The sequence below is a fragment of the Rattus rattus genome, chromosome 12 (genome assembly GCF_011064425.1).
Source record: "Rattus rattus isolate New Zealand chromosome 12, Rrattus_CSIRO_v1, whole genome shotgun sequence".
Classification (NCBI taxonomy): Eukaryota; Metazoa; Chordata; class Mammalia; order Rodentia; family Muridae; genus Rattus; species Rattus rattus.
In genome coordinates this window covers 53,670,397-53,695,840 of record NC_046165.1, presented here as the reverse complement: position 1 = coordinate 53,695,840, position 25,444 = coordinate 53,670,397, and the positions used below count along the sequence as shown (strand labels likewise).

General features: G+C 42.0%; 1 protein-coding gene across 2 annotated transcripts in view; it reads right to left on the bottom strand.

The window, feature by feature from the left end:
- Positions 1–8,523: 8,523 nt before the first annotated feature.
- The window catches only part of Xpo7 (exportin 7), an 84,054-nt gene continuing 67,133 nt past the window's right edge, over positions 8,524–25,444 (bottom strand). Inside the window, exons 19-28 of one of the 2 annotated variants that reach the window (XM_032918241.1) lie at positions 24,539–24,645; positions 21,138–21,226; positions 20,159–20,266; positions 15,672–15,754; positions 15,062–15,276; positions 14,566–14,704; positions 13,260–13,420; positions 12,602–12,700; positions 11,108–11,235; positions 8,524–10,073 (exon numbers count right to left, since the gene is read on the bottom strand). In XM_032918241.1, coding sequence (XP_032774132.1) covers positions 9,980–10,073; positions 11,108–11,235; positions 12,602–12,700; positions 13,260–13,420; positions 14,566–14,704; positions 15,062–15,276; positions 15,672–15,754; positions 20,159–20,266; positions 21,138–21,226; positions 24,539–24,645 — 1,223 coding nt within the window. In that variant the 3' untranslated portion in view covers positions 8,524–9,979. The remainder of the gene's footprint in view (positions 10,074–11,107; positions 11,236–12,601; positions 12,701–13,259; positions 13,421–14,565; positions 14,705–15,061; positions 15,277–15,671; positions 15,755–20,158; positions 20,267–21,137; positions 21,227–24,538; positions 24,646–25,444) is intronic. The other variant, XM_032918242.1, reaches the window with a different exon arrangement.

Below are 25,444 nucleotides of genomic sequence, written 5' to 3'. Positions count from 1 at the left end.
GACGGGCCATGCAGAGAAGAGCGAAGAGGAAACCACTGCACATTTATATGAAGTACCACGGTCAAACTCATTGGACATTAAACACTCGAAAGATTTACTTTAACATATTGATAATAATAGATATTATCTTCTATGGTTTGCTTAATTCAACTTAGTGGTTCAAGTGGCTTATTTTTTGTACTCTAAATCATGGTATCTGAGAATAAAGACAAGATTCCCCCTTTCCTTTGAGATCCATGTACTTTTCCTTTTTGAGCTGCATTCATTTGGCTAGGACATTTTGGTAAAACATCCACTGTCCTTTTGAAAGAGGATCTTACTATGTAGCTCTGGTTGGCCTGGAACTAGCTATGTAGATTAGGATGGCTTTGCACTCTGAGAGATTCAGCTCCCTCTGCTCCCTGAGTGCTGGGTTTAAAGGCATGTGCTACCAAGCCTGGCCAGACCGCCTCTTCCCCTTCTCCCTTTCTTTTCTGCCAGAGACAGTCTTCTCATATAGAACCCAGATGGACCGTGAACCTTGAGCCCTTCTGCCTCCTCCTTCCAAGTGCTAGGACAGCAGGTCTGTGCTATTGCAGATAGCCTTTTGCTCTCTTTAAACAGGAGAGTCCATTTTAACCTTCAAGTGTGTTGTAGGGATTATGCTCAGTACAAAGTATAGGCCCTGCGTTTATTTTCTGTCTTCTTTCTTTCTTTCTTTCTTTCTTCCTTCCTTCCTTCCTTCCTTTCTTTCTTTCAAAAAATCTATTCATTTACTATATATGTAATGCAGTTGTCTCCAGACACACCAGAAGAAGGCATAAGATCTCATCACAGACGGCTGTGAGCTACCATGTGGTTGTTGGAACCCAAACCCAGGACCTCTGGAAGAACAGCCAAGTGCCCCCAACCAGTGAGCCATGTCCCCAGCTCTTGTTTTCTCTCACCAGCACTCAAAAAACTGCTGAGTTGTTTTTGAGATACAGTCTCATATATTCCAAGTTGTTGTCGATGGTGCGTGCTTTTAATTCCAACATTTGGGATATACAAACAGGCAGATCTCAGTGAGTTTGAGGCCAGCAGCCTGGTCTGCAGGGCAATTTCCAGGACAGCCAACACTACGCAGAAAAACCCTGCCTTAAAAAACCAAAAACCAAACAACCAAAAAAAAAAAAAAAAAAAAAAAACCACCAAAATCCAAAACGTAACAACAACAACACCCAAACCCCAAACTGGCCTTGAATTTACTATGTAACTGAGAATGTAATTGGACTTCTAATTTTCTGTGTTGGGCTTGATGTTGTGTTAGGGACTGAACCCAGAGCTTCCTGCCTGCTAGGTAAGTCCTCTGCCAATAGAACTACATCTCTAGCATAATATCAGTTTTTTTTTTTTTTGGTTTGAAATTTAATGTGCTTAAATTTTCATTATATATTTTCTATATCTACTGAGATGATCTCTAATTTTTCCTTACTTCATGCGGTGTTACAGTTATGCTTTTTATAGAAAGGTATTTAAGAAAATTATGTGTATAGGTGTTTTGTCTGCATGGTATGTCTGAGTACTTGAGTGTCTAGTGCCCACAGAGGTCAGAAGAGGTAGTTAGATCCCCTGGAATTGGAATTACAGACAGTTGTGAGCTACCATGTGGGTACTGGGAATTGAACCAGGGGCTCTCTGGAAGACCAGCCAGTGTTCTTAACTGCTGAACATCACTATAGCCTTATTCTTTTGAAGATTAAATCAACATTGCATCTAGACTCAGCCACTTAATCATGTTATATCCTTTTTATATACTGATTCTGACATACATTTTGGTAAGAATGCATCTAAATTAATGAGATAATAGTCTAGAAGCTTTAAATTAAAAAATTTTATGTATGTGCCTCTGGCTCAAGGAGGCAGAAGAGGGTGTTGAATTCCCTGGAACTGGAGTGACAGATCATTGTGAGCCAACATGCGGGAGTTGGAGATGGAACATGGGTCCTCTACAAGAGCAGCCAGTGCTTTTAACTGTGGAGTCATCTCTCCAGCCCACTAAACTTTATTTTATTCCTTAATGTCTTTGGTTTTTTATTTGAAATGATGACTTCATTTTCTGAGTTTCTGTGTGATTGGCATTCATTTTGCAGAAATGTTTGTGACATCGCCAGGGGTAGGTCTTCTCTCAGATTCACCCAGTGTACTGTCTACAACCCAAACCCTAGTCTTGCCCAATGCTTTCTCTTTCCCAGTCAGGTATCACAATTCTGGAACTAGGGAATCATAGAATCATTAGAATTTAGCTGATCACAAAATTGTTTTGGGTCCACCTCTCAACATTCCTCAACTTCTGTCTCACAGACCTAGCCTCGGTTCACACACGTTTCATCCGTTAGGCCGGTGGGTTAAGCAAGGAAAGCAAGGACTGCTCACCAGGCTGCTAAAGAGCCTTTGGAGGTTTAGAAACTGGGTTTTAGGATCAAAGCCCAACCTCTTGCAAGCCCGTTCTTTACTCTGACACAAAGAAGGCTGCACTTGCCCTCTAGTCATATTATTTCTGTTATTCCTCACAAGGTGTTTCATGCCTTTTTTGTCATGACTTCTTGGTCTGGTCAGGGCTTCCCTGGAAGCTGTCCACTGCAGAGCTCTCCTTAGCGTCTGAGACGTTCTCCACGGGTTCAGCACTTCAGCTTTGGGACAGAGACTCTACCACAGCCGCTGTGGATTTCGGTGTGAGGACGCGATGCAAATAAACTCAGATTTCTGCAAGCGCAGGGCCAAGAGGAGATAATACCTGGAGTAGGTCAGCACCTCAGTTACAGCCGGAAACCACCCAGCGCACGAGTCCTACTGCGCGTGCGTGGAACAAGGGCGGGATCCGGTCTGGGCAGCCCAGATGCAACCTAGGCATCCGCCGCTCCTTCTGACGCAAGGAACGCACGGGATCACTTCCGGGGCCGTGCAGAACATAGGCTTAGATTTCAGCCGCTGCGCTTGGTGTCAGCTGTGGAGGGTCGGGCTGCGATTTCTGCAGGAACTTCAACTCACTTCAGTACCTCTTTTCACCCTGTGCTTATCTTCTGCAAGCGCATCTGCGGCTGTAAGTCACATCCATCAGGACGTGACCTGATTCTTTGGTGCAGACTTGGAAGAAGCAGATTTTGGTTGCTGGGATAGATAAGGGACAAGATTAGGATCACCTCCAACAAACGAGCAGGTCCTAAAACTAGATGTGGGAACAGCAGGGAGGGAAGATTTGGGTCTACGGATAAAGCAGAGTTCATACACTGACAAAAACGGGCTTTACAGATGTAAAAAGGGACGTGGAAGAGACTTGAAGCTGAGTGGAAGGGTTACGCGATATTCTTTGTGACACGTGCCCCAGGCTGGATTTAAGAGTTATTAACCAGTTGAAGAAATGGCTGGCTGTACTGTTTTCATTTCCACTCTTGGATGTTTTGTTACCAACTACTCTTGAGAGCAGGGGAGAGGCTTGCATTTTCTGACATTGAGCTATATTCTCCACTTTTTACTAGTTGTGGGAAATCCGTATTAGATTGTGTAAGTGGCTCTTCTGAGCCTTGGGGTGGGGGTGGGGTTGTTGGGAAGAGGGCAGTCATATTATCTAGCCTTGATTATTTTGCTTCCTTCTGGGATTACAGGTGTGCACTACCATGTGCAATTATCCATTCAAAAAATTTCTCTACAAAAATTATGTATAAATGTGCACTTGAATGCAGGGCCAGAGAGGTTGTTGGATTTCATGTTATTAGTCACAGGCAGCTGTGAACTGCCTGATGTAGGTGCTGGGAGCTAATTCGGATCTTCTCCAAGAGCAAGTGCTCTTGGCTTTGCTCCACCATCATCACCTTCCCTCCTTTTGTCTCAAGACTGGATTTCAGTGTGAGCCGAAGCTGATCTGGCACTTGTGGCGTTTCTCCACCAGCCTTCTGAGTGAGCGCTGTTATTACAGGCCTGAGCCACTGCATCCAACTTTGCCTTTTTTATCCTGTGGGCTTGTCCTCCAGACCTTGGTCCAGACTGTGACTGTCGTAACTTGTGGTTCAGGAATTCGGTTACTCCCTTCTGCTCAGGCTGCACTCCTTTGCAACCAATGATGAGATGGGTTTGGCCATTAAGTGTTTTGTGTGCTGTATGCTTTTATGAAGTTTTCAACTAAAAGTATAAATGCACTAACCAGTGGTTGCTCATGCCTTTAATCCCAGCACTCTGAGGTGGAGGCAGGAGGATCTCTTTGAGGCCAGTCTAATCTACAGAGTGAGTTCCAGGACCGCCAAGTCTACAGAGAGAAGCCCTGACTCCAAAAACAACACACGCACACACAAAGTATAAATGTGGTGTACTTTATTTTACTGTTTACTGGTCTTGGGGAAACGGACTGCTGAGGATTAAAATCAGGGCTTGTACATGCTCAACGAGCTCTCTTCCACTGGCTGCAACCTGTCCTGTTCACTTTTAAGGTCACTGTTTACTATTAATGGGTTCTGTGCAGAAGAGTTTAACTAAGTGTTTTGACTCCGTGGGTTCCTTTTCTGTAGCTGATAATCATAAAGGCCCTGACCCAGATGCCAAGTGTCATGAATGAAGTTGACAAGGGTACAAAGAACCATGAAAGGCTAAGAAAGGAAAGTCATTTTCAAACTTGATTCTACCCTTCACTCTGATGGCCTCAGCCCCACTGTCTGGGGCAGCTTCCTTCAATGGAAAGTGTTTCCCAAGTATACCAAAGTGGCAGACTAGCCAGCATTTAAAGTTTGGAAAATATTCAAGTGTCATCAACTTAGAAGACAGCTGAAAGGAAGACCTCCTTAGACAGGATCCTTCATCTAGATAATAGAAGTTTCACTGTAGTTGGGGATACAATTTCGGTTCCTTCAAATTTGTTTTCCGAAGTGTAGTAAGGTACAGGTTAACCCAGCTGTCCTTCCTCAACATTTTTGCTTTGCTGTCTGACACACTAGTAGATACCACATAGATTTGTAGATTTTGTCAGTTCTGGTTTGGACAGAACTGGTTAGGGTGATGTTTTGGTTATCTAGGTTAACTCATGTTGTAGGACCATGGCTATTTTAGAAATAGCCCATGTGCTTAGAAGAAATTCATCACAGGTTATTGGAACACTACTCTCCAGGAGTACTAGAGTAAGCCTATGTTCTGGAGAAAGAGAATACATCCTGGTTGTATTGGCTGGTTTTGTGTGTCAACTTGACATAAGCTGAAATTATCACAAAGAAAGGAGCCTCAGTTGAGGAAATGCCTCCATGAGATCCAGCTGTAAGGCATTTTCTCACTTAGATATCAAGGGGGGAGGACCCAGCCTATTGTGGGTGGTGCCATCCCTGGGCTGATAGTCTTGGGTTCTCTAGGAGAGCAAGCTGAGCGAGCCAGGAGAAGCAAGCCAGTGAGTAACATCCCTCCATGGCCTCTGCATCAGCTCCTGCTTCCTGCCCTGCGTGAGTTCAGTCCTGACTTCCTTTGGTGATGAACAACAAAGTGAATGTGTAAGCCGAATAAACCTTTTCCTCCCCAACTTGCTTCTTGGTCACAATGTTTGTGAAGGAATAGAAACCCTAAGTCACTGGTAGATTGAACATCTCCATTAGAAAATTGAGGTACCTGCCTCAAGTCATTACTTCTTAAAATTTCAAAGCCTAGCCAGGCATGATGACATATGTCTACAATACTAGTACTTAGGAGAGGCAGGATAGCCAAAATTCAAGGTTAGACTTGGTTACATTAACTTTGGTTTAACCTGGCCTATGTAAGGACACATATCAAAAAACAAAATTTAGCCAGGAGGTGGTGGTGCACACCTTTAGTCCCAGCACATGAGAGGCAGAGGCAGGCAGATCTCTTGAGTTTGAGGCCAGCCTGGTCTATATATATAGTTCCAGGACAGTCAGAGCCGTCACATAGAGAAGCCTTGTCTTGAAAAACCAGCAAAATAAAAACAAAAACAATATAAAAACCTAACATTTTGATTGAGTAAAATCCCATTTTTGGTTTGCACTTTAGTAGGAAAATATTACCTTTATTTGGGTTAAGCTAATACATACATATGTACACAATAAAATTTAATAATCACCAGTAAGAGAATGTAGGGTTCATTGTAGCTTATGCCAAGAATCACTGTGTAGATTAGATACTCAGTGCCCAGGAACAGCATAGAACAATATATACTTTTCCATGATATCTGAGGAATAGGAAATTAAAGATGATTGGATTTCTGGCAACCTACAGATTGGGAAAAAAAGTCTTAACTAACCCCACATCTGATAGAGGGCTAATATCCAAAATATATAAAGAACCCAAGAAGCTAACCTCAAAAACAAAAGAAACCCCCCCCCAAAAAAAAACCCAAACAACAACAAAAACCCCCAAAACAATCCAATCAAAAAATGTGTTATAAAACTAATCCAAGAATTCACAACAGAGGAATCTCAAATGGCTGAGAAGCATCTAAAGAAATGTTCAAAGTCCTTAGTGATCAGGGAAATGCAAATCAAAATGACCCTAAGATTTCACCTTATACCAATCAGAATGGCTAAGATAAAAAACTCATGTGACAGCATATGTTGGCATGGATGTGGAGAGAGGAACACTTCTATTGCTGGTGGGATTGCAAATTGGTACAACCACTCTGGAAATCAATCTGGAGGTTCCTCAGAAAACTGGAAATAGATCTACCTGAAGACCTAGCTATACCACTCCTGGGCATACACCCAAAAGATGCCCCATCATGCCACAAGGGCACGAGAACATCATGAGGTTTGCAGGCTAAATGGATGGAATTACAAAATATTATCCTGGGCTGGAGAGATGGCTCAGAGGTTAAGAGCACTGACTGCTCTTCCAGAGGTCCTGAGTTCAATTCCCAGCAACCACATGGTGGCTCACAACCACCTATAATCAGGTCTGGTGCCTTTTCTGGCCTATAGTTGCATACATGCAGGCAGAAAGCTATATGATGCATACATAATAAATAAAATGTTTAAAAAAATTATCCTAAGTGAGGTATCTCAGACCCAAAAGGACATGCATGATAGGAGTCTAGCATGGCTGCCCTCCAAGAGGTTTTACCAGCAGCTGACTCAGCTAGAAGCCTATACTTACATCCAACCAATGGTCTGAAGACCCCATAGTCTCAACAAACCCTGACACCTGAGATCTCTGACACTGAGCTACCAACCAGGCAGCATATACTAGCTAGTCCAAGGCCCCTGACAGATATACAGCAGAGGACTGCCTGGTCTGGCCTCAATGAGAGAAAACACACCTAACCTTGAGGCCTCAGGAAATGGGGAGGCCTGGCATGTGGGGACACCCTCTTGGAGATGGGGTTGGGGAATTTGGGGAGTTGGTGAGGATGAATGGGATGAGGAACTGTGGAGGGCAGAATGGGAGGGGGATAATGGCTGTAAAAAAAAAAATTAAAACATTAATACAAAAATAAAAAAGTAAAAGAAAAAGATAATTGACTTCATATTAGGTTAAACTTTATGAAATTAGTAATGTGTGTGCATGTGTTTGGCTGTGTAGACAAGGTATATCTAGAATTAATTCTGTTTTCATTTCCCAAATTCTAACACCCCCTCCCCACCCCTGCTTTGGGAGACATGATCTCTTTGTAGTCCTGCCTGACCTCAAACTTCAATTTGCCTGTCTTTGCCTCCCAACTGTTGGGGCTAAAGACATGTAGTACTATGTCAGGGCAAAAACTTTTGTCAGTTGAATTTTACAAAGCTTGGGGCTATGGAAGATCTCAACTGTTAGCACTTTGCTGTGACTGCATCATCATCCCTAGTGAGTTTCTTGCCTCTGGAATTACTTTGTAGGAGAGGAGGAAGAACACTGGGATCCTGCTGACCAAAAATTTTCTAGTATTTGTGAGAAAGGTTCCCAGCCCTTTTGTCTTATTTACTTTAGAATTAGTATCCCAGGTTCTCTTGAGCATGTGCCAAGATGGTTTTTCTAGGAAGGTATTCAGGATTGGCTCTTGGGCCCTTGCAGGTAAGATACCCTACCCACAACTGCCCTATATGCTCATGTTTGTCAATGGTCTTGGCCATGGAGACCCCTCATAATGAAAGCACTGTGCAGTACAGGCCGTAAATCACAGAAACCAGTCTTCATTATTTACTTAATCTGGCCTGTTCATTCTGTAGTATTTCAGGGGAAACATCTGCCCCTGACCTTGTCAAGGCCTAATAAATGTAGCCCAGCTCCCATCAGAGAGGCAGATGCTAGGACTAACACAATGGGGCTTTCCTCAGCCACGGCTCATAGGTAGGTCGTTCATTTATGACCTGGAATGAGGTAGATAGAGTGTCTTCATTTTGACAACTCCGGAGAACATTATGCTTTAAGTATGTCTGCAGAACCAGTCATAAGAGTTGAGTCAGACATAGTCTGAGTTAATTTTACAAGGCAGAGGGACCTCTGTACTTACTGGCTTAAAAAAAAAAATTGTGTTTAAATATCTCCATGTGTTTACAGTGAGACACATCCCTGAACATACTACACTTGACTGCTGAAACCAGGTCAGTAGAAACCATTGAAGTTTATTGGCGGTCACAATGCTTACACTGTATGCAGCAAACACCCTTACAAGTCTATCCGCAACCTGATCACGCAAGAAAAGATTCACCACACAGTCGCCAGAGGAGAAGGAAAATTAATAAGCTTGTTTGTGAGGATTGAGGAAAATAAAAATGAAACCTAATTGATAAAGTCCCGTGGGTAAGAGCTGAACTAGAGATGTGTACAGCTAGCAGCAGCTGTGGGAAAGTACAAGGCAAAGAGCTTTCTCCATCCAATGTTCCTCTGTAGGCTCACTTTTCTTTTTTAATATTCAAAACATTTATTATGGTTTTTATTTTATAAAAATGTATATTTTTCAAGGGAGAATGTTAAATACTTCATGCTAGGTAGGCCTTGTTATTAAGAACCCCTCCCCTGTAGTAACTTCCTCCAGTTCATACATTCATGAGTGCAGGGTACATACATAAATATCCACACACACATCCACACACACTGCCTCAAGGGCTGGGGAAGACAAAAGTTATGGCCACACATATTAGGCCTCTGGTGGACTCATGCAATTGCTCAACAAGAGAGCAAATGGCTCAATTCTCCATCGTCTCCCTACAGAGACCAAGAATCCTAAAACACAAACCCAACTTTTAACAGCAAGAGGCATCTTTCTGAGGATGAGGGTACGTAAGATGGAGAAAGGATGGAGATAAAACACCAGAAACTTCTAGCTGGAGTTATTTGTCACTGCAGGAGGCTGGGGGACCCAGGGCAGCATCCATGATGGAGAGGATGGTGCTCCTGCAAGGCTCAGAGTTCCTAATAACAAGGGTTAATACAGCATCAGGAACGCATCATTGGGGGTTTGGTGGGGAAAGGACATTAAGAAAAAATATACATTTGGAGTTTTTCCTTTTTTGCCTCTCTACACTGTGTCACTAAATATATCTCTGCACTTTCACACATCCTTGTCCAATAAAGCTTCAGGCCACCACAATACACATTTTCTTCACTCTCCATACATAACCCCTCACATCAGCATTGGTGCACTAGACTCTGTAAAAATTTTTCAATCACACATTTTGTTTTTAAACTTGAGTCAATATAAACCTTGTTCAAAATGTTATGAAAAAATGTACATGTTTATACAAGGCAGGTTGTGGCAGGACACTGGGTTCTCCCTGCATGGGTGACCCCAGGAGTGGGCTGGAGCCTCAGATGCTTGTGCCTCTGTCTCCTCCCACCACCCTTCCCACCCAGTCCCCCAGGAACCAGCAGCGCCCTGCCCCTCAGTGAGTGCACACACACCCCGTACTTCCTGGGGAAATAGCTAGCTGACCTTTGCCATTTTCCCCATACCCCTGGAGGAAGGAGCCGGGATCAGCCAGGCTCTCTCCCTTGCAACTGTTCACCCTCTGGACCAGACCGAAGGGACGCTGCTCTGCAAGGTAGAGTCCAAGAGTTGTCAGCTCATCATGTCATTGCTATTCACTCCGTAAGTGGAATTCTTCATTGAGTCATTGACTTCCCGACGGAATGCTGACAAGTTCTGGGTGAACCTGCAGAAAGGATGCATGTGGGATGGAGGAAGAGGTAGAAAGGAAATGTCTCTTCCTAAGCACAGAAATAGTTACTGAGAAGCAGAACACAGCAAATTGTGCCTTATCAGCTAACCTTAGTCTCAAGACTATTAGGGAAAGGGGGCCTTATTTACACCTCTGCTTCTTCCTGGAAACTTCATAGCAACCAGATATGGTCAAACTTGAACCTGGGAGGGCCACCTTGGGCTTGTGGCAGCAACACAGACACATTAACTACTTGACAAGAGATGGGAATTAACCTTAGGCAGAAATGACAGGAGATTGGTACAGTTCTCAGACATAAAAGACTAAAGACATTGAGCTGTATTGTCCAATAGGGAAGCTGCTAACCATAAATAGCTAGGGAGCACTGGCCTATGGCCAGTGAGAGTGAGAGCTGAATCAAGCAATATTTAAATTCAGTTCTCTATTCTCACTCTAATCACCCCCCCCTTCCCCCAGCTGGGGACCGAACCCAGGGCCTTGCGCTTCCTAGGCAAGCGCTCTACCACTGAGCTAAATCCCCAACCCCTCTAATTACTTTTATATTAAAACACTTTCATTAAAATTATATAATTAAGATAAACCAGATAGTTAATTTAGTTCTAAGAAAACTTTGATATCTGGCATGACCAGGTACAGAATCCTGTACCAACTCTAAGTTTATGAAATATAATTCAGATTAGGTGTTTCTGACAAAAACTTAGCATCTCAGTTTAGGTATGCCATTAGGTGTAATATAGAAATGCTTCTAAAGATTTAGGTCATATTCTCAATAATAAATAATAAAGTTTACATTCTCAATTTTAAGACATTATATACCAAAGTAGATGTTTGGGGCTACCACTAAAATTTGTCATGGAGAAATCTAAACTACACATGTTGCTTGCCTCTCTACTAGACAGCACAGCTTTAAGTAAGTCACATATGGTGATTAGAGACGTTTATGGAACTGTGCTTGCTTCAGTGGTTTGAAAAATAATAGCACTTCTTGGCAAGACCCAGATACCTACCTGTCTCTGTTTTTCGTCAGAAGATTCCGCTCAATGCCTTCCATCAAATTTTCAAAACACAGGTGCATGGCCTGCTGTTTCTCTGGTGGTTGGCTATTGACAATGCTGTTTCTTAGGTCAGAAAAATACTGTGGGTCAAGAAACAAGACAGAAAGTGAAAGAAGGCAGATGATTATTCTCCAGAAACGGCAATATCTACAAGTCAATTCATATTTTAAAATTTCAAGTACTTAAAGGATGATGTCTTCATACTATTTTAAAATAGAAACTTTTAATTTGTAAGGTAGCTTGTTCAAGTTACTATGCCTCCCTTTCTCTGCTGACCATGGCATGGTCACCATACTTTAAGGCAGGGTGTCTCAAATGGCTCAGGATGTCTTAGAACTCATGATTCTGAACTTGTGGATCTGCCTGCCTGCCTCCCTCCCCTTCCCGAATGCTGGAGCTGTAAGTACTTGCTACTATACCTGGCATCAGACGCCCTTTCAGGGGAATCTCAAGGCTCTGTGACAGAGCTGGACCTGGCTAGAGCTTGGGTCTTAAGTGTTTTGAAGTTTAGGACATCGTTCCCTTTTAAAGGATTTATCTCACTACTTAAAGAGCTCAGACTGGCCTTAAACTCACCGTGTAGCTGTGGATGATCTTAATCTTTTGATCATCCTGCCTTCACCTCCCACATGCTGGCCACCAAACCTGACTGTGTACAGACAGTGTACTTTAACAGGAAGTGGACATATTTAGTTGATGCCTTCCCCTAACTGCTTGCTAGATGGTGGTAGGCGTTTCACAGTGCCTGGAAATCATAGCCATGTGAATACATATTACTTCATGAGCCTCTGGCTTGCCTACCTTTGCTTTTTGTCTTCAGAGATTTTACTCTAGTATTTTCTGTATGTGTTTGTGTTTAAGGCCCTCAAATGACAGAGATGTGTTAGATTCCTTGGAAGTGGAGTTAAGGATGGTTGAGTGATGTCTGATGTGGGGCTGGGAATTAAAATTTGGTCCCTCTGGGAGAATAGCTAACAGACTTAATCACTGAGGCAGTTCTTCAGACCCCTTTTCTTTCTGAGCAAGAGTCTTACTACCTGGCTGTCCTGGACTTGCTATATAGACGAGGCTGGCCTTGAATTCAGAGAGATCATCCTGCCTCTGCCTCCTGAATGCTGGGATTAAAGTACACACACTGTCTTGAGGAGTGGCAGCATTTAAGAGCACTGGCTGTTCTTCTAGAGGACCTCTGTTTACTTCCAGCACCCACATGGCAGCTCACAACCACCTGTAATTCCAGTTCCAGGGGAATACATGTCTTCTTTTGGCTTCCAAGAATACCAGGTACACACATGCAGACAAAACACCCAGACATAAAAAGAATAAAGAAAATATTTAAAAAAAAAAAATCCAAACTCCCCCCCAAAAAAAAAACCCCAACAAACTTAAAACTTAGGCTGTCAGGATTGGTTGTAAGTACCAGATATCCTTCTGGTCCTTGCTTACCTTTTCATTAAGTAATATTAAGCCAAGCAGGGGTCGAGACATAGACCACTGATTCCTACAATCTTCAAAGATGATGATGTTCAGCACCGTGGACAGCATCTAGGAGCAAGAAGAAGGTGATCTGCTTTGGCTACCTACAATGAGAGGTCTTTTCTGTGCAAGGTGAACTAGAAAAACCACGAAGGAAGCTTCATTTTTTTCTTTTAACTTTTATGGTAAAATGTTATTTACAAGTAGTATCCTCCTGTTTATTTCTTTTAAAAACTTTTTAATTTTGCTCTACATTCTCTGTCGGTGTTGAGGATTGAACCTAGGGCCTTTGTGCAACCCAGCAAGTGCTGCCACATCCCTAGCTCTGTGTTCCTACTTTGCAAAAAAAGAAGCTAGCCCTAAGAAAGCTAGATATGATTAACTCATACTCCATTTCCCAGCAGTGATAGAGAAGTGCAGTTTTCATGGAAGACAGAGTGCTCCTGAGATAGGATGAGCTCATTTCAGATGTTTTTCAGATCTAGAACATTAAAAATCCACTGCCATTTTAAGAACATGAGCACAGTGAGATGTGACTTACTTTGGCCTTCCCTCTGGCCTTCCCTCTCTGGAAGACACTGACCCATGGTGGGACACACCACCAACAATTAGCCCTCAGACTCCTTACCTGCTGGATCATGGCTGGATGTTGCTGCATGATATGCAGAAAGCAGTCACTCTCCCGGTTCAGGGGTGTTGTCCTTTTCTTGGTGCTCCGTGACAACTGTTTGAAGAGATACGTCACAATATGGTCCAGGCAGGAACAGCAGCCTGTGCATACCATGGTGTCTGGAAAAAAGATGCAGGAGAGCTGCTGATCTGGGCAAACAGATTAATATTGGCTGCAATCCCATATGGGTACTCAGTTAGCCTGGGTCCTCAGTCATTGAGTATACATAAGGCCCAATTTAAAACTTAAATAGAATATGAATATTAAATTATTGGCTTAATGCATTTTGTTTCATTAAAAAAAGTTCCCATTCTACAAGTGCTTTATTTGTGCCAAATATTTTGCTAAATGCTTTCCAAATACTGGTTCTAATAAATGCTCTTGAGAATTCTGAGAGTTAAGTGTAGCTTCTGGCAACACAGACACTAACCTGGAGAGATAATGAGACTCATCTAAAATCACACTGCTAGAAACAGACAGAGCTGTAGAACTCAGAGCCCGAGTTACTGGTGGAGGAGGACATTGTCAAAGACAGTTTTATACGGCCTGAGAGTACCTGCCTTGTGGAGAACGAGCTATGTACTGGCTGGTCCTCATCTCTAAAGCATCCCGGGAGAGTAACAGCTTATGTGTACTTTTCACCAAGGGACACAGTAGCACATGCTGACTAGGAAAGGCTAGGGGAAGAATACTTAAAAAACATAAGCCACTTCTAATTCTCCCAAGGAACCTGGCAATGCGCAGGGGCCTCCCAAGGCAAGGTCTGATACCTTGGGGCTAGACTACCCTTTTATATGGCTTTATCCTAGAGAGAAGTATGGATGTATCATGGAAGTGGCAGTGAGGCGTGGATAATTCACAGTTGATAATTCAAAAGTTCTTTGAATCAGGACTATTTAGCCTAAACATTGAAGTGGGTGACAAGACACTAAGACAATAAGGTCTAGGAAGGTATATACTTCCATAGCCTCTATTATGCTTAGGAAAGTATCAAACTCTTAATGTGCCAAAGGGGATTTTGCCTGATTTGCATTATGCCTGCTTATTTCAGCTTGATTTTATTCCTCTAAAACCCTTCTGCACAGGCCAGATAGATTTCCTGGTTTCCTTTTGCCTATGCTAGTGCTTGCTGTTCCTGAAACCCTCATGGACTTCCTGTGACACCATCTTCTTGTGACCTGGAGCTTATGTATCCCTCTGTACTCACCCTGTTATACTATGGAAGGGGTAACTGTGGCACAGACCAGATAGCCTAGGTGCTTACCAAGTGCAGTGAGTCCTTCAGAGATAGAAGAGAGGATGTACATGATGACATGAGGTTCCAGGCTTGCAATGAAGTTCATATGGTCCTGGGTCAGGACTTCCAGTAGTGAATAATAAGACTGGCTGAGCTTGGGGTAATCCTGGGCAGAGAAGAAGGAAGAAGATCAGCTGGATCATTTGGTACTTTAGCAGGAAGGGAGGTCATTAGCAAAATAGTTCTTTCAGTTGAGAAAACAAAAGACTTAGTTATAGCAGAAAAGAATGAGGTTGTAGTTTCTTGTTTGTTTGAGACACGATCTCTCTATACAGCCCTGGTTGGCCTGGACCTTGCTGTTGACCAGGCTGTTCTTGAACTCAAGAGATCTCCCTTCCTCTTCCTTCTAAGTGTTGGGATTAAAGGTGTGAAGTTGTAGTTCCTTAGGAAAACATTAAATCATAGTCACAGGCAGAAAATAAAATGAACACACTCGGAGCGTGAAGCTGCCAATGGGGCTTACCAGGAGGTCACTGTGAGGAATAGAGAGGAGCAGTTTAATGAAGGTCTGTAGGGCATTTTCCAAGGCATCATCTCCATAGAGACGGAAGACTCCAAAATTGACGTAGCTCCCACTGAGGGCAGCCTTCAGCATGGAGAAGCAGATGGAGATACCCTTGAGCTTCAAAGCATAGACCTGATCCTTTGGCACCTCTCCTAGTGTCAAGATACGATTGCCTGCAAAAACATATAAGAACTATGTATACAACTGTATTTATAGCACTTCTTTTTTTTTTTTTTTTTTTTTTTTTTGGAAATAGGGTCTTACTATGTAGTTCTGTCTGCCCTTGAACTCACAGAGGTCTGTCTGCCCTGAGTTCCAAGTGTTGAGATTAAAGGCATTTGACACTACATCCAGTATTCATAATTTTAAAGCCATCCTAATGTTCTGATTCCAAAGGCATATACAATATACATTTCAGCAGCTCTTTGGTGACATCTGGTGGTCTAATACTTATGAATAAGAAACACAGGAACCCACGGAAATGCTGTCCTGGCTATTGTTAATCTAACCCGAGACCACACACTGTTGGACTCACTTCCAGGGGCATTTATCTCTCTAAAGCACCTACCATACATTGTTATCATCTTGCTGGTTTCTCGGAAAAGTAAGATACCATTGGGAGATGAAACATCAAATTGGAGTCGCTGAGATCTGAGCAGAAAATACAGAAAGACAATAAGTCAAAGTATTTCTTAGGAGATCAGGATCCTCTATGTTCTCACCGGTACTCAATGGGTGACCGAACACTACGGCTGCAAACTGCTTACTCCACTGAAGAAAGAACCACACTTTTTATTCAGTGATGCTGTCCCCCCCATTTATTTACTCATTCATTCATTTATTTACTTATTTTTTTCCAAACAGGGTTTCTCTATGTAGCCCTGGTTATCCTGGAACTATAGACCAGGCTGGCCTCAAACTCAAAGAGATGTGCTTGCCTCTGCCTCCTGAGAACTGGGATTAAAGTGTGTGTCACTACAGCCTGCCTGATATTGCTTCTTTCTTTTTCTCTTCAAGATAGGATTTCTTTAAAGCCCAACAATTTAGGTTCAAGCTCTGCTTCTCAAACAATGAAAACATTAAAATACAACCAAGTCAAACCAAAGAAAACAACAGACAGTAGATAAAACTAAAGGTTTTAAATTCTCCAGTTTTGTTTCTTGTATAGCTTCTACCAGTCATATATTCACAGGCTTGGTGGCAAGAGAAGGAGGGGTGAGCACTACTCTCTCTCCCTCTCCCTCTTTTGAGATATGGTCTCAGTATGTAACTCTCCTGGAACTCACTCAGTAGACCAAGGTGGTCTTGAACTCATAGTGATTTGCCTGTCTCTATTTCCTTAGTAGGTATTAAAAGCAATGTGCCATTATGCCTGGCAAAAACCACTGTTTTTTGTTTGTTTACTTTTTGAAACAGAGTTTCTCTGTCTAACCCTGGCTGTCTTGGAACTTGCTTTGTAGACCAGGCCTGTCTCTGCCTCCTGAGTCCTGGAATTAATGTTATGCACCACCACTGACAGCCTGGCTTCTTGTTACCACTTTCTTTCTTTTCTTTTCTTCCTTCCTTCCCTCCTTCCTTCCTTTCTTTCTAAGATTTATTTATGTATATGAGTACACTGTCATTGTCTTCAGACACACCGGAAGAGGGCGCCAAATCCCATTACAGATGGTTGTGAGCCACCATGTAGTTGCTGGGAATCGAACTCAGGACCTCTGAAAGAGCAGTCAGTGCTCTTAACCTCTGAGCCATCTCTCTAGTCCACCACTTGCAAAGAATACAAAGAGTTCTGGATTGCTCTAACACTCAAATACCAGACGGGGAAGGATAAATGTTAATAATCTTTGTTTTGGCTCCTGACTGTTCTTAAAGTCAGAATATGTGTTTTAGCTACCTAATTTTGGAGCAAATGTCATCTGGACCATTAAGGCCTCCAGAGGTCCTTTGTGACATCCTGCTGCCATTCAAGATGTCTTCTTGAATAAGCCCTAAAGTCACTCACTTTCTCTGTGTGTTCCCTGTTCCACTCTCACTCACTACAGTCTAGTCTTTACATGGCAGGTAGCAAGAATAACCTTAAATGATGGAACCAAATCATGGACAAAGGTGCATAAAATGCTTAGTACCTTCCTACTGTACTAAGAAAAAAATGCCTGCTCTTCAGTACTACTTGGTACCCCTGTACCAAGGCTCTGAGCACTGACTGGCACCTTTGCCCATGAATCTGACTTCCTCTATGAGCTGTGCTTGCTCACCAGGATCCTATCACAGAGGCAATGCTCTGCCTTCAGTCCCAGCAAGTTGAGAGTATCTTAGGATGTTAAAGGAGCATTATCTGCTCACAATTTTTACCTGGAGTCCCACCGAATCTTTGTCATTCATATCCCTGCCATATACCAGTTTCTCTGAAAGGTTTTCCTTGACCCTCTCTCCAACTCCTTTCAATTTTTTTTTTTACTTTTTTAAAAACAATACTTAACACTGCTAAAATTCTTTCTGTACATTTTACTTTTGGGGAGCATAGGGTCTGATGTTGCACCCCAGGCTGGCTTGGTACTTATTAAAGCCCAACCTCACCTCAAATTTCCAGCAATCTACTTGCTCAACATATACTTAACTCATTTTTAGTGTCTTTCTTACAGGGCTACATCAGTTGAGGGTAGAGACTCTGTAAAAAGAGCTAACAAGTTGCTTGACAAAGACTGGGTGCTCTCAGGTACTATTTTATAAATTAATAGCTCTTGAATATAGGCCTCCTGGGGAGTTATGGCTACACTATAGTAGTGTAGTAGTTTTAAGGCTACAGAGAGAGCTCCAGGACAACCAGGGCTACACACAGAAACCCTTCCTTGAAAAACTAAAACCCAAACAAATAAACAAACAAGGGAGGCAGGCCTTGAGTGAAATTTACTCAAGAGGCCATGGTTGCTGGCAGGGCTTTCCTTTAAAAGCTCAATGGTGGTAATACACATTTAATTGCATCGCTCAGGAGGCAGAGGCAGGTAGACTGAGGACAGCCTGGTCTACAGTGTGAAGACAACCAGGGCTATACAAAGAAAGCCTGTCTCAAAAAAAATCTAAAAATGGAAAAAAAGTGTCATAAAAAAATTGATAACCATACCCACAACGGCAGAGCTAAGGCACTGTTTTTTCTTTTAATCCTAAAAAGTAAAACAATCTAAAATTAGGTGTATTGAAAATTTTATTACCTTGAAAAAGGGTCAATCTTTTTTAATCTAGCTACAGTTAGGCTCATAAACATCTCTCTCTCTCTCTCTCTCTCTCTCTCTCTCTCTCTCATGCAAGCAAGCAGTATATGCATATGTACACATGTGTGCTTGCCTATGTATATGGAGACCAAAGGCTAGGGTCTTCTTCTTTTTTTTTTTTTCCCGGAGCTGGGGACCGAACCCAGGGCCTTGCGCTTCCTAGGCAAGCGCTCTACCACTGAGCTAAATCCCCAACCCCAGGCTAGGGTCTTCTTACACTGCTCTACAACTCTTTTTTTCTGAGACAGGGTCTCACTATGTAGTCCTGGCTGGCCTCAACTCAGAGATCCCTGTGCCTAACCCATTTAGTGCTCTGACTAAAAACATTCCTGGCTTTCCCACTATATTTGGAGACAGTGTCTCCTACACTGATTGGCCAGCACACTGTAAGAATTTGCTTATCTTTCTTCTTTCAGTGTATGGACTATGAATCTATATAGCCATACTTAAACTTTTATGTGGGTGCTGGGAATACAAACTCTGATCCTCACATTTGTACAGCAAGCACTTCATTCTCCCTTAGCCTTCTTCTGTTGTTTTGAGACACAATCTCGCTCTGTAGCCTGGGTTACCCTGAAACAATCCTCCTGCCTTAGCTTCCTGAGTATTAGGATCATAAGTGGGCCATTTGCTCACTTAAATTAATAAACCTTTACTGAGAAAAGATTTAAGCTGGGTGGTATTGGCACAAGCCTTTAGTTCTAACACTCAGAAGGCAGAGTCAGGAGGGTAGTCTACTGATTGAGTTCCAGGACAGCCAAGGCTACACAGAGAAACCTTGTCTTTGAGGATCCATGTTTGGTTGCCAGCACCTCTGTCATGTGGCTCACAACCACATGTAATTAATTATATCACAGTTTTAGAGGAAGTCAATGCCTCTCTCACCTCAGCAGGTACCTGCACTCATAATTGAAAATAAATTCTCAAACAAACTACAGGTACTTTAAAACAGTGTATCTTTCCTTGTAAATCCCTACTCTGAAATACAAAATGGCCAGCACCATACCCAAGTATCAATTTATGTATGTTTGGGCAGAGGAAGAAAGCAAACACCACTCTTGGCCAGGGTGTGTTTGTGGGGTGAAGTGGGTGCTGTTAACACACACCTTTAGTTCCAGTGCTTGGGAGGCAGAGGCAGGTGGATCTGCATTAGTTTGAGGCCATCCTGGTCTACAGAGTGAGTTTTAGAACAGCAAAGGCTGAAAACCAACCAACCAACCAACCAAACAAACAAACAAAAAAAACCCAACCAACTAACCAACCAATCAAAAAACCACCCCCCAAACCAAAAACCAATTTGGGCTGCCAAGATTACTTCTTATTAAGAATTGACATCTTACGAAGGGCAGCTGGGGGGGAGGGGAAGAGAAGAATAGCCACCTTGGGTTGGAGATTTACCTGGGTTAGGAGTGTTTTCTAGCATGCAGGAAGCCCTGGTTTGATCCTAAGCATTGCAAAAATCAGGCATGTTGGTACATTCCTGTAATCCTAGAACCCAGGAGGAGGGATGAAGTTCAGGAGTTTCAGGCTCAACTTGGGCTACTGAGACCCTATCTCAAAACAAACATCCTGCTTCCCTCTCTACAACAAACAAATAAAACAAGATCTTCTGAGTCCTCTTGGTGATTTATTTCCTGCAGATAGCAATAGCTTTGCGTGGCTGGGAATATTTTTCAAATAACAAGAACACATGTACTTTTACAAGTTTGCACATTTGATAGTAGTGCGTTTAAGAAAGTGACTGACCTTAGGGGTTCTCGAGTAGCAGAGCACCTACCATCATGCTTACCTGTTATGAACTAATTCAGCCATCAGCTTGAGCACAGGTGTAGTACAGGCTGGGTCATGGTACCAGAGCTCAATTGCCCGCTGGAGAATTGGCATGTAGGAGGGATATCTATAAAGGAGGTGCTAAGGAACAAATTCTGAATCCGGACGTCACAGATTTTAAGTTTTTAGTGCTCATCTATAGCTCTTTATTTTTCTGTCGTGCTTACTAACCTGGGATATTTTTCTATGTGAGCAATGTCTGTCTTTCTGTTAGACTAAGGAATACATTTCAATTTTCAGTGCCTTTATTTTTAAGAACACAGTGTATTTCAAATTTTTATTTATACTTTACCACTTGTATGACAGGAGATCAACTATTTCTTTTATGCTGGAGGAACTACAGGAGAAAAAGGTACTCAGATTTTGATGACAGATACAAGGTTGTAAAGTTAAGACTTTCTTCCTAGCTCTACACAGCTTTTTATAGTTAATGGCACAGGAGACCATGTCTGGCTTTTTTCTTTTCTTTTCTTCTTCTTCTTTTTTTTTTTTTTTTTTTCAAGACAGGGTTTTTCTGTACAGCCATGGCTATCCTGGAACTTGATGTACACAGCCTGCTGTAGACCAGGCTGGCCTCCAAGTTAAGGTTCTTCCCTCCTGTGTCTACCTCCTGAGTTCTGGGACTAAAGGCTTGCACCACCATGTGTGGCTTTTCCACACGCAGTAAAATTCACGAGCAGCAATTCTACACTGAGCTTGGTTCCCTAGCAATGTTTATCTGGAACCCAGATGAGAAACTGGGAAAGAGCTTATGTACTAACCAGAGGGCAGGGTTGTGTCATGAGTGCCCTGAAGTGGGCTCCTCGGAGACAGTAGACCTTTTGGGTAACCATCTTCTTGAGCCACCAACCTGCCTCCCCCTTCTCCTTCCTCTCCTATCATATAGCCACACTCCAGCTATGGTCTGTGCAATACGTTTCCAGTCTGAGTTAGGATACATCCATTCGAAGAGCATCATGAAACTGGTCTTGGCATTGAAGGCAAAAGCTATCCCTCTCAGGTCTCTCACTAGGCCAACCAGAGTTCTCTGTAGCAGGATGTAGAAACAGAAGAAACACCTCAATTATAACCCTCTGACAGGAATTCCAAGCAATTGCAATCAGACTCTTTCACAGCTTGAAAAACACCCCTCCCCCAATATTATGAATCTATTTCTTTTTTTTTTTTTTTTTGGTTCTTTTTTTTTTCGGAGCTGGGGATCGAACCCAGGGCCTTGCGCTTCCTAGGCAAGCGCTCTACCACTGAGGTAAATCCCCAACCCCATGAATCTATTTCTTAATGCTAGAATGAATCTTTTTACCTGAGAAATTAGTTTTGGAAACTTGATGTGCAGGCTGAAGATTTATTGGAACAAAATCTGAAATCCAAAATTCTCTATAATATATTGCAGGGGCAATCCTGAGGGCCTCACATGTGTGAGAAAAGCACTTTACCTGATTTACACATCCCACAGTGTAAAAATCTCAAATTAATTTTTAGTATGCCCAGTAAGTAGAAAACCTTACATTATGAAACTGTTCTTATACAGAATCACTGGGGTAGGAGACAGGTCAGTGCTCTGATCCCTAAGACCCCTGCACTGCAAAGGAATAAAAGTCTTCATGACTAATAGTAAAAGCAAAACATTACCTTCAGGCCAAGTGCATAAAGTGAACGTGTAACACAACTGGATTTTGTAATTAGACTTGAGTCCCATCCTCAAAATATCTCATTATATATATGCAAATATGCCAAAATCTGTTAAAAAAAAAAATCTGAAATCCCAAACATCTCTTTTAGATAAGGGATATACACCCAACACTTAGAATAATAGTATGGTCTATGCTCACTACTGCAAAAATGAAGTTAAGCTATTTTGTTCCCTATGCTAGAGCTTGAACCCACGGCCTCATGTTAAAAAAAAAAAAAAAAGACTCTTGAGCACGGTAAATTTTAAGACATTAAAGAGATTTATAAAGATCAGGAAAGCAAAATAACTCAGTTGTACCAAAGGCAAGGGGGGGAAAAACTCATATAAAGGCAGAAGAGGCTTACATCCCGAGTTCTTTATCCTAAGTGTAGACTCTACCAAGAAGAGAAAGGCAGTATCATTTTAACTTCCCTTGTACCCTGGCTACCTGGAAATAAGACTGATGTGTCAAACCTCAGAGCTGTTTATACATTACATTTTCCATTTGCAGAAGAGGCCTAGTAACTTTTCCATGGTCATGTTGCTTCTCAGAGTAGGGCATGAAACTTCTATCTAGATGCCAGATCTGATACTTGTAAGATGGCCCAGTGTGCTTTCTTTGCAAGCTGGTAACCTGAATTTGATCCCTGAACCATCTACAGGTAGAAGAGACCTGACTACACACAGCTGTCTCCTGCTTCCACATATACTCTGTAGCACACACCACAGACCTGCAACAATAGACCATATACTCTCTCTCTCTCTCTTTCTTGAGCTATTAAATCCAATAGTTTCTTTCTCAATAGAATTTTTACTTGGGCATCCTGATTAATAAGATGACTATTTAAAAACCTATATAAGCTGGGTAGTAGTGGCAAACACCTTTGATCACAGGTCCTTTGATCTGGAGATGGAGGCAGACAAATTTTTGTGAGTTCAAGACCTGCCTGGTCTACAGAAAAAGTTCTAAAGCAGCCAGGGATACCTGAGAAGCCCTGTCTTGAAAACAAAACAAAACAAAACCCAAAACAACAACAACAACAAAAACAAATCAACAGATCAAAACAAAACAAAAAACCAAAAAAACAAATAGAAAACCCAATTATATTATCATTAGAATGCCTGGGAATTTGAGGATGACTTGTTTAACTGAAGAGGCTGTATTACTCTATGAACAGTAGTCTTCTTTAAGCAAAGTATCTGAGCTGATACTTTCTAGCCTAAGATATAACAACCTAAAAAACTGGATACATGGGCCATGACAGAAATAATGGGTGACCACTGCAGCTCATTGCCAATGTGGTTTCTTTAGGTAGTCTTATTACTTGCTTTGAATGACTAAGATGATGGAAAAGAGCTGGCATTCATTGATGCTCTTAACTACTTGCCCCTTTGAATGACTTGGGCTCCAACATAAGCATAAAGTTGAGAAAGCTGTACAGAATGGTACTGCTCTCTGACTACCTTGCTGTGAAGTCTCTTAGTTTTCCATCTTTCGCAATTAAAAAAAAGTTTTTAAACATTTGTTTGTGTGTATACACACATTTGTGCTCACAGATATGTTACAGTGCACGTCAAAAGACAACTTGAAGGAGTTGGTCCTCTTCCTTCACTGTGTGGGTAATGGAGATTGGATGTAGGTTGTTAGGCTTGGTCGAGTGTCCTACCCATTGAGCAAATGTGCTGTTTCCTAAGTACTGCCACAGGGCCACTACCAATGCCGACATCCTCAGGTCTTCTGGATTTGATACGGTATCTACAATCATGTGAGCACGTATATACAAAGTAAACACGGAAGAGTAACAATCGAATGACAGTTTTGAAAGCCAGAACTCAAGAATGAAAAAACTTAAAACTTGACATGTAGAATATGGAAATTTAAAGAATAATTTTTTTTTTTTGGTCTGTTTGTTTCATTGTAGTGTGGGGTTTGAACCCAGGGGCTTCCAGTGTTCTAGTAAGTGGTTTGACAGAGCCATAATTCCTAGGCTCCTCAAAAGAAATCTCACAGAAATAAGGAATTGCAAAGATCTCAATAATAATGAAAATGCCATGTACCAAAATTTATGGGTTTTGAAAACGTGTTTTGAGTTGGGGGGGCAGGTAGGAAAAATCTGGAAGAAGCTGGGGGAAGGGACATTGTGATCAAAATACATGGTGTGAAAAACATTTTCTGCAATTAAAAAGAGAAAAAAGAAAATCCATTTCATGACAGTGGAGAAGCACCTAACACTGTACATGTCAAACAGTAAAGATGACAAAGTTTACTTTCAAACTAAAAACATTCACACACAGAAATACTTTTGGAATAAAATGCCTAGTTTTATAGCTTTACAATAAGAAAGAGCTGCAAAGAATTGAGTAACTCGAAGAAAAACATGAAAACAAAGGTAGAAAACACATAAAAAAATGGGACACCATTCAAGATACAGCAGTGATTCAAAAGACAGTAAGAGAACTGTTACTTCACGTTAACACATCTAAAATGTACATAACAGTCTCTAGACACGGATAAAGATCCACTTTAATATGAAGGCTTCAAGAGCCCCAGAGACTCAGATGTCAACTAGTTTGTAGAAAAGTTGCACCCTTTTGGCAGCTACCTAATTCTTCATTTACCAGGGACTGCCTTTAGCCAGAAGCCAACTAGTTCATGGGTGGAGGACTCACCTTTGCCTCTTGTTCATTGAAACTGTTAGTGCTGAACATCTGGGCCACAGCCTCAAACGCTGCTGTTAGTGGGAGCATGAATTGTTCATACTGATCTTCATCCTCTCCTGCAAGGGAAATGACCCTGAGTGTGACTCTGATGCCAACAAATCCAAGCTGGGAATGCTTGAGAAAGAAGTTGGGTAAAAGAGGAGGAGGCCACAAGGTAACCCACAGGCTCCGTTAACTATGCCAAAGGGTGTTAGTAGTAATTCAGGTCAAATGTTCGCTGAGACATGCATATGCACAAGGCACTACTTGCTGTTTATTTTGTACTCAGTGAGAAAGGACCAAGACTACTGCATTAGAACTAGGTGAGATGCTTCTGGAAGCTTTACTCAATGCACTTTCTTTAGTCTTTCATAAACCTAGAAGGTGTCCTGTCATTTTAGTAGGATTAAATTAAAACAACTCAAAACCACAATGACAACCACCACGGAGCAACAATGACTAGTTGAACCCCCAGTGCTACTTAGGTGACTAACCTTCCCTGTTCATATGCACTGGAGACCTACATAATTAAACCTTTGTTGACTGGGTCTGGTGGGTTGCTCATTAGTGTGGGGTGGAGGCAGTTCTGGCCAATAAAAACCTCAATACATCTCTTATTTTATGGATACTGTAGTCAGAGAGAGAATTTTATATTTGAAAAACTATTTTAGACAAAGATCTCACTATATTTCTTTGGTTGGCCTCAAAAACCACAGCCTTCCTGCCTCAGTCTTCCAAACAAAGGAATAATAGCTTCACACTACTGTATTCAGCTTAAAGAGAATTTTAAAGATATGGCATATCAAGTTAAAAACTTGGTTGCAAATTGTTACTCTATATTATTAAGCATGTCAGTTTAATGTTTTTTTTTTTTTT